Source organism: Python bivittatus, unplaced genomic scaffold (assembly GCF_059951505.1).
Source record: "Python bivittatus isolate LINGU-HERP-01145 unplaced genomic scaffold, Pbiv_v1 ctg000160_np1212, whole genome shotgun sequence".
Taxonomy (NCBI): Eukaryota; Metazoa; Chordata; class Lepidosauria; order Squamata; family Pythonidae; genus Python; species Python bivittatus.
The window spans coordinates 6,553,238-6,566,785 of NW_028277076.1; the positions used below are offsets into that span (position 1 = coordinate 6,553,238).

Sequence of the window (13,548 nt, forward strand, 5' to 3'; positions counted from 1 at the left end):
TGCTGCTGCGGGGGGTGGTGTTGTTTAAAACACACAACCCCGGGGGAAGTCAGCGACGGGGGAGGGAACCCTCCAGGCGGGGGGCGGGAGCAGCAGCAGCAGCAGCAGCGGCGAGGCCCGGTTACCTGCTCGCCGGCGGCGGCGTCGCGCTAGTTCCGCCCTGCCCGCCCCAGCCACGCGCTGCCTCCCCGCGCCGAGGGACCTCGCTCTTCCCCGGCTCCGCCGCCCGCTCCGGATCCGACCCGCAGCCGGCGCTGGGAGCCGCCCCTCCCCGCCCCATGGGCCCCATGGACGCCGCGGCGCTGCCCGGGGCCGGCGGCGCCCGCGGGGCGCGCCCGCCGCCCGAGCGCAACTGACCAGCGCCGGCTGAAATTGACCAGCCGGCCGAGGTCCCTCTGGCAGCGCCCGGCGGCGGGTGAGGTTCATGGAGGCGCCGGCCGGGGATCGCCCGAGTTCCGCCCGCAGGAGGCGAGCAGGAAGACGGGATCGTCCTGGGCTCGGCCAGCTGCTGAGCAGCTCCGGGGTGGCGGCGCCCGCCTCGCCAGCCCTGCGCGCCACCTGCTCTGCCCGCCGCCGCCGCCGCCTCCGCCGCCTCTGCTAGCGGCGCCCGGCCGAGCGAAGCCCCCGGCCTGGATCGCGCCCCCCGCCGCCCCCCTCGCCTTTCTCCCTGCGCAGCTCCTTGGAAACAATGAGCGGGAAGTCATGATGCTGGAGAGCCAGGTAAGGCGCACGGCTGGGGGCTGGCCGGGAGGGCACAGCCGGCGCGGGGCTGGGGGCTGCGGCCGCGCGACCCGCTCCCGCCCGGAGCCGCTTGGCGTGGGGGGGGGGGGGCGCAGAGGAGGTTGGCCCCGGCGCTCGGCAGCGCTCGGCTTAGGCGCGGGGCGAACCGGCCCCGGCTTTCCCCTCACCCACGCTTGGCACGTGGGAATGCCGCTGCGAGGGTCCTGAACTGCGCCGGGGAAACCAAGCTAGCATCTGGGTGGGCAGAAGGGAGCCCGATCTGGAAAACAGAAAGCCCCCCCCCCCCCCCCCCAGGGAAAGGCCTCTCCCCGGGAGACCTTACAAAGGGGAACTGTGCAAGCTAGGGAAAGACGCAGTCGGGGTTAGCCACAAAGCTGATGTTCCTTACCATGCATTAGAACAAGCTACGGTTTATTGGAGGTGCTGCAAAGCAGGGGCCGCCCACTGGCTGCAGCGGTGACTGAGGATGGCGGTGGGATGGTCTAGATGACCTTTAGAGGCCTTCGGACTCTGAACGGTGGTGATCATTTTATCCTGGCTCCTTTGTGTGGAGAGTCTGGGCTGTTTTCAGAGAGATAGCTGTAGAAAGGGAACTTGACCACCTTTAGGCCCCTCCTGTTCATTTTCAAACCCCGATATCAGCCCCACTGGATCCATGGTGACCCCCACCTGGGAGAGTTCCATAATAATGCCTCTGAATCACTGAAATGATGAGTTTTCTTGGCAAAAGATTTGGAAAAGAGATTTTCCTCTGCCCCAGAGGGCCTGAAGCGAACCTGGCAACAAGTGAGGGGGTGTCTGAACATGCGCTGATGACACCCTACGAACACCCAACCAAGGCATTATAGACACCCACTCCTTGGGGGGAGGGGAGTCATTTCATAATTGGGATGATTGAAATAAGAACTCTGGTTTTGGATAGCAAAAGTCCTTCAAAATCTGCAAGTGTTCTTTTCTCCCACCCAACAGGCTTCTTTGTTTTTTAACCCCCCACCCCCAATTTTCCTGAGGGTGCTCGAGAAGTGGCTTTCCATTCTCAAGGGGGTGTTTTAAGTTGACTTGATTACTGGGGGGTCACAGAGAGAGGGAATCCCAGAATGATTATACCCCGATCTTCCTTCCACTGGGCAGCCTCCTTGACTGTTGATACTTCCTCAAGGAAAAAAAACTCGGGAGGGGGGGTCCCTCCCAAATTGATGGCTTCCTTTGGGGTGTAACAAAACATCGAAAGGCAGGGAGGCTGCAGAGAGAATAGGAGAACGAAACGGCAGATGTTCACATACCTTCCTTGGCCACCTTGTAATTAACACCACACTCCACCCCTTAGAAATTCATCAAAATTCTCTTCCTGTTTCTAACACAGATCAAAGGTCAATTCTCTTTCGCCCAATTAATACCAGTGGGTGGGAATGGGAGAGGATTTTTCTGCAGGGCACTGTGAGGTGGGGTGTTTCAGGGGCCTGGCCCCAGATCTTAAAGCTTGCATAGGAGGAGAAGGAATATTGGGGTTCCTAGATTTTATCACAGAACAGGGCCTCGCCGTGCGTCTTGACGGGGTTGAATTTCCACGCACGTCTGCTTAGGACTGCAACCCCCTTTCGCCGCTCCTCCCCAGCCTTGCAACTTCGTTATGGAGTTACAATTACCGTGGAAACGTTAGAAGTGTGTTGGCTGTTCTGCTCAATCTCGAATTTGGCGTCCAGATGGACGGGAAGCTTGAACGCCATATATATATGTATATATTCATATTCCTTCAAGGTTAATGCATGAAAAACCCACCCACAGAGAAACATAGTCTTGGGGGAAAAGATGGCATTTAAGCTGCTTTCTGGCTTAGCCAAATTAGCACTTTTGCTGCTGACGTCAGATGGAGTCAGAAGGGCCTGTGCCAACCTGTGTTGTGCTGTGTCTGCACAGGGCAACATGGCATTGCCAGGGTTTAATTTCTGCTGTAAAAACAGCCCGGAGTCATGTCTGGGATCCGTGTCTGGGATTCGCAGCCTGGAAAAGCTGGTTGTTGAAAGGTCCTCCTTTCTCGCGGCGTCCCAAAGGGCGACAGACGTGGCGCCAAACTTCAGTGGAAACCAAACTTTTTCTCCTAAGCTTTTGGGGAGATGTCCCAAAGTCATTCCATCTTGTCTGGGGTGTTGGCTGGCCCTGCCTTCTCCATCCCACAGCTTCGCATGGGGGCCTTCGAGAGTGCACTCACTGCATGCTCAGGAGCTGCCGTTCTTTGTACAGTGCCCGTCATGATGGTGTCACAGACGAAAAGAGGCTTCTTTGGAGAAGGAGGCTTGGTCAGGAGTTAAACCTTGGGGGGTGTCGTAAAGGAAACATCTCCTCTGCGGCCGAAGAAAATGAAGATAATCTCTCCTGTTTCCCATAGCGGGCAGTCGATATTGTTAGAAAGGGCCCAGATGAAGGCAGAAATCTCTACAGCTGTGGTACAGTGGCAAAGGGGTTTCTCTATTAGCTGCTGTTTAGTGTAGGCATTTTTATTTCTGTTTATTTCTATTATTGCATTTCGCAAACCTTTTTCGCCACCTTTTTGGCCAGGTCGAGCGCGTGTTCTTCCTGATCCAGCCAGGAGGTGGCGCCAGCCGCTTGGCGTGGATGCAAAATCTCATTAAAGAACAACGTGTTCTGACATTTCAATGACTAAATACTCATGGAGACAAGAGCCTGTGAATCACCATTTTGTGTTTCTGGCTTCTCCGTAGTAGCTGGAACTCTAAAGGTTCCAGATCAGGCCTTTCGATGCCCCGGGTCACGCAGGTCAGCCCTGAAACGCGGTTTCTTGCAAGCTGGACACGGGGCAGAATTGCCCTCTTTGCAAGGGATCTGAACTGGCTGGGATGTGCTTTGTGAAACGCCTGGATCGAGTTGCAACAGGGAGAGTTTGGGGCAGAGACTGGGGAGACCCAGCTTCGAGGCCTTGCTGGGCTTGGTCTTCACGCAGCCCACCTCGCAAGGGTGTTGTGGGAGGAACGACTGCAGTGCGTGTCTCCTTGAGGAGTTGATGGAACGATCGCTGTTGTCATCCGCCTGTCTTGCTTCTTGCTCCCTCTGAGACCCTGTAAGGGCAGGGAGTTCCCACTGTGACGTCAGAAATGCAGGAGGCACGTTGGGGATGACCCACGCTAATCAGAGGAACAACCCCGGTTTCATTCCCAGCAGAGCAGCCTCTCCCTGATCTTCCACGGTAGCCAAGGAGAAAGGGAAGAGACCCCCACCCATTTTGACTCCCCCCCAACTTGGGTCCCACCCCGTGCCTCTAAAAGCATGCAACCCCCTCCCTTTAGACTCCCATGTTGAATTTAAGAAAAATAAACATTAAAATCTAGCCATCCCATAGAAGAACAAGGTCGTCATAATTATGCCATCGTAATAGTACATCTCGGTGACTTTAGAGGAGGGCCTCATCGAAGTCGTTTGGCACTTTCCTGTCCCCCCCCCCCCAACTTTCCAATCTACTCTAAAGGTTTAGGATTTCCCGATTTCCAAGGACCAAGCAGGCCTGATGGACTCTGCTTCGTTTCCAAGCTCAGCTGGGTGGTTTCATCTTCAGAGAGTTGAGGTTTTCTGTAGTCTCTCGTTGGTGTTACTCCAACCCCCTCCCCGCCTCGTTTTGTGAGATCAGCCAACAATAGCTATTTGCTGCCACCTTCTGCCCATAGAAACCATGCGAACATCCAGTGGAGGAGGAGGAGGAGGAGAACCATAACGATATTGATAATAATAACAGCTTCAAAATGCAGACTGATGAACATTTAGCCCATGATGAGCCAGGCATGACTGTAGTTATAAAGGAACAAATATGGATAATTGACATGGCAGATAGAAGGGTCAATGATGGAGAACTAGAACAAACAGGCCTCTAAAGACCTTCAAACAGAGAGAGAGTGGGTGAAAAAGGGAGTCGTGGCGGTGCCCGTAGTGCGTGGTGCCGTCCCCAAAGATCTCAAAAAGGTTTGGGCCCAACCGGAATGGACAGAACGTCTCCGCCTCAATTACAGACGGTTGCCCTGCTTGGAACAATGGGTGTATTACAACGAGGTCTTCAGTCATCCTTTGTCCTTCGGGAGGATCTGACAGACCAAAGTGCCAGGTCCAGGCAGAATTATCTACTACCCTGTGTGTAAATAGGAGGAAGGGGAAGGAAGCCGCCCAGAGTCACCCACTGGAAGAGATGGGCGGTATACGAATTTAATAAATAAATAAAATGAGAAGGGGAAGGAGAAGAAGGAGAAGGGTGGGATGGAGTGGAGTGGAGAAGGAGGAGGAGGAGGAAGAAGAGGAAGAGGAGGAGGAGGAAGAGGAGGAGGAGAAGGATGGGACAGAGAGGAAGAAGAAGAAGAAGAAGAAGAAGAAGAAGAAGAAGAAGAAGAAGAAGAAGAAGAAGAAGAAGAAGAAGAAGACGACGACAGTTTTATGGTATAACTTGAAAAGAGTAAGATGTCACTTGGAAATAACGTTTCTCCAAATGATAAGCTGATTTGAAGGGATGTCATTTGGAAGTACCCCAAACACTGAAGAAACGTCCTCCTTTTTCTTTTAAATTGCTGCCTTTCTGCCCACCTACAAAGTGCCCATATCCCACTGCTTTTCTCCTCGGCCCAGGATTTATTGCCTCACTTTCTTTTCCAGTTCTGAGCACGGTTTGGCTACCGGTCAAAGACAATATTTGTCGGGCAGCAGAGCTGACGTCAGGAGCTGCGAGGTGACTGCATGGCCAAGTGCGAAGGCTGTGTTTTTATTTTCCCCAAGAGGGAGACGCACAGGAGGAGTTAATATAGATGTAAAATTACAAGGGGAAAGGTAAGCAGCCTGGCTGTGCAGCTCTTGCAACGTGTTTACGAGGGACTACAAACAATTGCCTGTATTTGCACAAGGGCACCTACTTTTTTCTCCCCGTCATTTTAGGCACAGCAGAGAAGACTCTGTGGATGCGGAACTATTTCAGACCGCAGACTGGAACTGACTAGGCCACTGAAAAATGAAAGAATCCCTGTATGTGGAAGATAAAGTGTCAGGGAGAATGGGGGCCACTTTCCTGATGACTAGTTTTCCATGTGCAGGGAATTCTTTTTAAATGGACCATCGTTATGTCAATTGCATTATGATAGAAGAAGAGGGAAGGAAGGAAAATGGAGGGAAAGAGGAAGGAAGGCAAGAGAAAAAGAGAGAAAAGGAGAAAGAAAGAGAAGGAGGGAAGGAGGGAGGGAAGGAAGGCAGGCAGGCAAGAGAGAGAGAGAAGGGAAGGAGGGAAAAGGAAGGAAGGGGGAGGCAAGGAGAAAGAGAAGAGAAGAGAAGAGAAGAGAAGAGAAGAGAAGAGAAGAGAAGAGAAGAGAAGAGAAGAGAAGAGAAGAGAAGAGAAGAGAAGAGAAGGAATTGATAGCTAAGGGAAGTGAATCTAAGAAGATGGCTCTTAAAAGATGTCCACACAGTGTTTGGATCTAGTGTTCAAAAGAGGGGGTCCTCTTTCAAGCAAGACAATTCCAATATCCATCCACCGGTTAAGGATTATCCCAGTGTCATCTCAACAAGGGGCTTTTCTAAGCAACTGGCGGGTTCCGGCCAGTTTCAGCTGTGGCGGCCCAACTCTTCCTCCTCCTGCCACGCTCCGGGGGGCTGAGCCATGCGAGACGGAGACCGGCAGCGTCTTCTTCCCAGAATCCAGGCAAGAGGGTTCTGGAAAGAGGCCAGGGGTCAGCAGAGGGCTCTCCGGCCCTCTGTGAAACGCTCTCTGGGGCTGCAAAACGGCTTTCATCCTCGCCACACACTTCCTCCCTGAAACAGTGGGAAGGACCTCGAGGCAAGGAAGGGACACGTGGGCCTGCAAAACAACCTTTCTTGCTTCCCTCCCCTCCCCTCCCCTCCCCAACCCAGCCCAGTTTGAATCCGGCCAAACCGCCTGCAAAAGCAAAGGATGCAGAGGGGAGCGCAGTCGAACTCCTCAATGGATTTGCACGAGGTCCGTTCTCTTTAGGGGGGCTCTTCAGGCCTGCCAATTCCCCATGCAGGCTGGGGAATTCTGGGAGTTGAAGTCCACCCATCTTCAACTGGCCCCGGTTGAGAAACACTGCCTTAAGGCTTTCTTCAGACCCTTGACTGAGAAAGGTCTGAACTTCCTCTAATCTCTCACCCTTTCAGGAACTTGAGCATCTCTCTGGCGCTCCTCCTTCAGGTCTTTCCTCCAGAGCAAACAGTGACCAATTCCTTCCCCCTCGACCGGCCAACCGTCCTCTCCATTCCCTTCCTCATCCCTGTTTCCTTTCTCTGGATTTGTTCTAGCCTGCCTGGATCCCCTCTAAAAGAGGATGGAAAAGGGGGAGGATCAGCAAAGATTGGGATCCTGGGGGCCTGACCAGGGCAGAGGAGAAGGGAATCGTTGGGGCTGCACTTCGGTTGTGTTCCTCCTGTCGACTTGGTGCATTGTTTCAACACGAGGCTTTTAGCTGTAGGGTTTCAACACTCCCCATGTCAACCGTCCTGGCTGGCAAATTTTTCCCAGCTCCTCCCAGTTAGGGTTGATCCCTGCTTTGCACGCCGGTGAGGCTGGGCTGGTGAGGAGTGAGCCCAGGGCCGGAGCAGCAGTGTTACTCAAGGTTTGGGGTGGAGAGCAGGCATGAGGAACGTCTGTGCGTTTTTCCAAGGGTGGAAAATAGCCTTCACTGGGGCCCGAGAGAGCCCAGAAGGAAGGCAGGTGTGCCCCAAACATGCCCTCTCGGGGAGACGGCCGGCGAGGGGCGAGGAAGTCTCCAGTTCTGTGATGCTTCTAAGGAGAATTCAAGGCAGCCACAAGGTCAGGTTTGTCCCGTTTGGGTCATTTCAAGGAGTGATCTTGGTTTGGAGATGCGGGTTTCAATTCTTGCCCGGTTGCAGCTGGGGACTACCAACGGGGGCTCAGGACGGGGTGTGGCCCTCAGCTAAATGTAGGGAAAAAATGAGGGGAAGATTGGGAGGATGAAGTTTCCGCCAATCTCTCTTCACCCAACACGGCTAACCTGGATCCTGAAATCACCCATTTTCTGAGTTCAGGCAAGATGCTGCTGCAAAGGGGCTGGATCTGGCCAGGACTAAGCCGTAAAACGTTGTGCAAATGTTCCTGCTGGGACTTGGCTTGGCTTGGTTAAATGCCTTGCGCGCATTTTTTGGTTTTAAGTTGAATCCTGGGGGGGTTTAGTTCTGGTCTTGGCGAACTAAATCTAATCTGGGATGTGGCACATCTGATTTCCAGATTGATCTAAATCTGGCGATTAAATCAAAAAGATTTGCTTGGGGACGGGAAGGCACTACTGGTTTTGCAATCCAGGAAACGCCAACCTCTTTTGCATCAGCTTTGAAATGCCAGATGCATGGTTATAAACTGGGGGACATCGATTTCTGTGTTTTCTGTAATGAGGTCCAATCTCTTCTGGATAGTTTAATTCCTGGCATCCAGGACAAGATCTATATTACCATTTCTCATATGTCTTCTTTTCCTTGAAAAAAAAAAAGCTTCTGGTTTTCTACCTTAATGTCAGGCTGCTTGAGAATTCCTTTCAAATTTCTCCTGGGGATGATTCTGAGCTGACATTGGAGGCAGCAGGAGGGGCTGTTGCTGGTAATGCATTTGTTTAACATGTTGAAACCTCCTAGGCTGCCCATCTTGCCCAATCTGAAAAGGGCCCCAAGGAGAATTTCCCTCCTGCAATCTTTCTCTTGGCAATGAATGGAAGAGTTGGAAGCCAAGGAGGCTGCAAATGGCTGGAGAGAGGATTGTCTGTTCCCATCTCTCTATCCCTCTGCAGCCTCCCTGGCTGATCACCCTTCCCCATCTGAAAGAGATCCTTCCAGAGGTCTCCCCTTGGGTGAAGAGAAGATTGTTCTCATCTCTCTATTCTTCTGCAGCCTCCCTGGCTGCTCACCCTTCCCCATCTAAAAGAGATCCGTCCAGAGGTCTCCCCTTGGGTGGGCAGCCAAGGAAGCTGCAGATGGCTGGAGAGAAGATTGTTCTCTAGAATCTCTCTATTCTTCTGCGGCCTCCCTGGCTGCCCACCCTTCCCTATCTGAAAACTCCTCCTGGGAAGAGCTCTCTAAGGTCTCCCTTGGGATTGAGGAGAAAGGCAGGTAGTCAGGGAGGCTGCAGACAGGATGGGAGAATAAAGCACAGGACTTCCACATGGATATTCTGGGATGTAAGAACTTGAAAATGGTAGCCCTGTTCTCTTCCCTTTGGAAAGAAACGTCGAATGCCTATTCCGTCATCAGATTGGCCAAGAACTGATATAAAAACATGGTTGGATCATTGTTTTCCTCCACGGCTAATTAAATCCTGCTGCGACATAGGAGTCGGCAGCTGGCAACCCTAAGGCTAAATCTACCCAGCTCAGGTTTCCAGTTATTGATGACGTGGCCCATAAATAATTTCGGCCTGCGGTTGTGGCAATAGCTGAAGTAGACATTGGCAGAGCAGACAGCTGTGGTGCTGCACCAATTACCTTCTCAAAAAAGGAAATTATTTGGGTAACTTGAAATAAATGGATAGATGCGCTGGGCAGGCCCCACGATATGGAAATCCATTTTCCACCTTGGAAGCAGGAAATTGTGGAGCAAGCTCATAACATAGTTTAAAGATGAAAAGATGATCCCAAGAAAATAGCTGCACCTTCTTTGCGTCAGTGCTGTCCTCCCGTGGCCATCAGCTTCCCCAAAACTTTCGGGATGGTGAAAGATTTAGGTATTTGGGGAGCAGGTTACATTCCTCTCTCCCTTGACCACTGAAGTTATAAAGTTGACCGACAAGAACTAAGCACAGTGTTAGCTTGTGGTTGCTATATTTAACCAATCGGGTCTGCCAGAAAAACGTTTCAACCCAAATGTTTAATGTGCAGGATTTTGGCCATTCCATTTTATTTATTCCACCCTGCTGTCTTCTTGGGTGTGTTTAGGGATTCCCTGTTATTCCCCTGCCCACCCACTCCCAATGATTTGAATTTCTTTGTTTCAAAGTTGCAGACCCTTCTTTGTGAACGGTGTCTTTTTGGCTAGCTGAAAGGAGTTGTTTAGATCTGTTTATTTACTTACGGTGCCAAATAACAGGAATTTTGGATTATGGTACGTTGACCCACAAATACATACAGATGGAACGTACAAACCATCATAGAAAATAGCAAAATCAGTCCAATGCCGTAACAAAGACCCCCCAAAATTAAAGTAAGATGCACAAGGGCCATTCCTCTATGTCGTACAAACAATTACCTTTTCAAACTAAACTCTCAACTCTAGGAACAAAAATAATCAGGATTTCAAAGTGGGTAAAAGTTAGGATTCCCAAATCTTGCTTTCTGCTAAAAATAGATCGGCAGTACAGATTTTAATCCTGAGGGAGGCCAGGTTTGAACATTCACCTTGCGAGCGGCCTGGCAAACGGATGGGGGTCCCTGCCCCGAGAGGGCTCCGGTTGTAAAATTTGGCAGCGGGGAAAGAGATGGTTGGATGGGAAAAAACAGGCACACGGAGGTTGCTTTCATTCCTGTGATGTTTGGTTAACAACATCAAACCTGGACCATCCATATGGCAGGTCTGAGATATGATTCATTGTGGGTCTAAAAAAGGCGCAATTGAGCACTGCTCCTTGGATCTGCCTCCGTTGCATCATTTTGGGGTCCTGTCTCAGTGGGTGAATCCCCAAGGGGGCATTGCACGCCCTTAAAGCACCACGGGGCTGGCCCTTGGCTTGTCACATCCTCAGCTTGCCAACGGGAGTCGTACGGAGCCAAGCAAAGAGAACCAGGAGGCGTCTGCAGAGGGCGACTTTCACCGTCCTTCCTCCCAGATCCAGGGAGACCGTGGGAATCGTGCCGGGAATTGGATGCTCCCCAACTGGAGGCGAAACGTTCTCTCGTCCCGCATCTAGAAATGAGTCTCTCCAGGTTCAGAGCCGAGCCAGGAGCAGAATCACGTCCAGGATGAATTGCATTTTGTAGGCACAGCCCAGCGAAAAGGGGAGAGCGAGGCAGCTGTTTTTCTGAAGGGCCTCCAAGAGATGTCCTCTGGACTTTGAGAGCGTCCGGGGACTTTCTCCGAAGCCCAATAAAAGGAAAGCGCTGGGAATTTTAATTCTTTTTTTTTTCTCAAATAAGGAAGGGTTCTCCAAGACACCAACTGGCAGGGACTTTCCAAAGGGAGCCGCCGAAAATTCTGCCTAAAGGCAATGGTATCTCATTGAAAACAAAACAAGACAACTTTTCCTTTCAAATCAGTCCATAAACTCCGTGGACGGCCCGAATACGTATTGGCTGTTCATGCAACAGCTTCTCAATTACCTCCCTAATAGAATTACCCTCCATTCACGCCACAATCTACGTTTTGGGCGTTTTAACCTTGGTTTGTTTTTAGCAGCTTAAAGGGTCATAGGATCGCCTGCCATTTGAGGAGTTTATGGTTCAGGGCTTTGAAAGGAAATCAGCTTTAATCAGGTTCAGCATGTGGCACAAATACAGCCACTCCATTCATTTTTTTGAGGTTTTTAAAGAGTCGTTGCTTAAAACATCTCCCTGTCTTTTCACCGGGAAGAGATTCTGTACTCGCCACAGGCGATCAGGTTTTCCAAATAACTTCCTGCTTCTCTTCAGCCCTGGCAGAGGGAGCCAGCTGAAAGCCTGGTACCCCTTTGCATAATTTCAGAAAACGCCCAGAAGCTCTGATTTTGCAACTCTGGGGAGACCGAACGGTTCTTCCTTGGAATACCCATCAATGGGGAGAGGAGGAGGATGACTCCCACAATGGGGATTAAGCAAATGGCATTAAAAGTTAGGATTCTCAAGCCCCGCTTTCTGCTAGTTAATTAAAAACAGATTGGCAGTTCAGGTTTTAATGCTGCTGGAGGCCTGGTTTGAAAATTCATCTTGCGAGCGGGCTGCCAAATGAATCTTGGATGCGGGTCCCTGCCCCAAGGAAGCTACAGTTTTAAAGTTGGGCAGCGGGGAGGGAGAGGGCTGGTTGGGAAAAACAGGAGCACCAATGGTCCTTTTCGTTTCCCTTTCATTCGTTTTGGGGGCTCCTAGCCTACCAGGGGGTACCCAGAGCAAAGGCGACCTTAATAACGCTTAATAACGAATGTTCCGGTCCCTATTGCGGTCGTTAAGCGAGGACTACCTGTACAAAAGAAGTGACAAAAATACAACAAAGGAAATAAAAACTTAGCATAGACGATCATTATAACTGTAAATAGTTACACATCTATATATATTTACCTAACACCAATATTATTCAGATGCATATATATTTGCAATACATTTATGTGACTCTCTTTTTTTTTTAACCTACTATGTTGCTTCCACCTCTTAGTGATGAGTAAAAATGTTTCTCAGGCTTGAGGGCTCACCAAGAAGGTGGAACCCACCCTAATGTTTCCAGAATTTTGAAAAGAGGGCTGGAGCTGAGTTCTTTCCCATAATGTCAGCCCCGTATTTGGCATCTAAGGTATCCTGCCCTTAACCCTGGAGGTTCCACTGAGCCCGTGCAGCTACTGAGCTGCCTATCTCCTACATAGATAAAACATGACCTGAACTAGTAAGCACCCCCAGTTCCTCCCTCTCAATGCCTCGCCCGGTTGCCATTCCTTCACATTCGACGTTGAGAGAGACTGCTCCCATCCCTGGAGGTTCCGTTGGGCTAGCACAGCCCTTCAGTAAACCCGTCCTCCATCATTCATTGCAGCCGATTCCTCGAAAGCACAATCTGTTTTCTATTCAAGATGGTGTATTTTGGGGAAGTTTGGACGCCTTGAGCTCGAACTCAGCGGCGCTGTGGGAGCAGAGCAGCAATGAGGGTTGACGTCCAGGTCGCTGATTCCAACGCTGCTCCCACGAGGGGCCTGGAAATTTGATTTTCTAGCCCGTCCCGAACTCCAGGTTTCCGTGCTGCTCATTATTCCCGAGGTATTTCCAAACTGAGCTCCAGCTGGGAGAGTCCACTTCCAAGGAAACACACCTAGCATTGATTGCACCATCACGTTCTGAATTCTGTCTCGGGGAAAACGGGGGCAGAAACCCCAAATCCCTGGGGTTGCCTTGGACCGTCTCCCCTTGCACGATTTTCTTCTGCAAGGGGACGTGCCATTTCCCTCGACATGGGTGGATGGACCAACGACAGGCTGGTGCAGCGGGCACTCCTTTTTTCCTTCCTCTGTGCCCTGTAGGGCAGATTCATCCATCAAGGAGAACGAGAGAGGGAAATTCTCGTTCTGTCCTCTTGCGAAAGGGGGAAACCCCTTTGGGACTGAGGCAGGGAAAGGAACATGCTTAAATTTAAGAGATGTGGTGGGCGTGGCCGCTCCAGGCCAAAAACCACCGCTCTCTCTCGCTCTGTGTGCGGGTGTGTGCAGGAGTGTGGCTACGCTTTACGGCGTGTGTAACCAGGTCAGTTCAAGACTCAGGGGCTGCATTCACGCAATGCCAAGCTTGATTAATGTTCACCTTGGTGAGTTTCAGGCACGAAGCTATCGTTCGATTCTAGGTCAGCCCCTTGTGGAAACCTAGAAAAGCAGCGTAATTCGGTAACCAGGTTAAATGGGGGGCACAAATGATGCCATTCTCGTTTTGGCTACCGATAGCCTAATTTGGGCGGGGGGACTGTTGAATCCCCTCCATCCTCTTGAATTTGGAGCAGCTTTGGATGACCCCCGACAGATTTTGGTATGTTGGTTTCCCCGATCCCTGAGATGTTGCGTACAGACCCCCGCAGGCCCTAAAAGATTGTGGCTTAGAGGTATAAACCAAATTTCAGCTGCTTCCTATTTCCTTCTTGATGTTCCTAGAG

At 51.2% G+C, this 13,548-nt stretch overlaps 1 protein-coding gene across 1 annotated transcript in view; it reads left to right on the plus strand.

Moving 5' to 3' along the window:
- The first annotated feature begins 566 nt into the window (after nucleotides 1-566).
- Nucleotides 567-13,548, plus strand: part of RALGDS (ral guanine nucleotide dissociation stimulator) — a 73,874-nt gene continuing 60,892 nt past the window's right edge. The window contains exon 1 of the mRNA XM_088147059.1: nucleotides 567-720. Coding sequence (XP_088003185.1) covers nucleotides 703-720 — 18 coding nt within the window. The 5' untranslated portion in view covers nucleotides 567-702. The remainder of the gene's footprint in view (nucleotides 721-13,548) is intronic.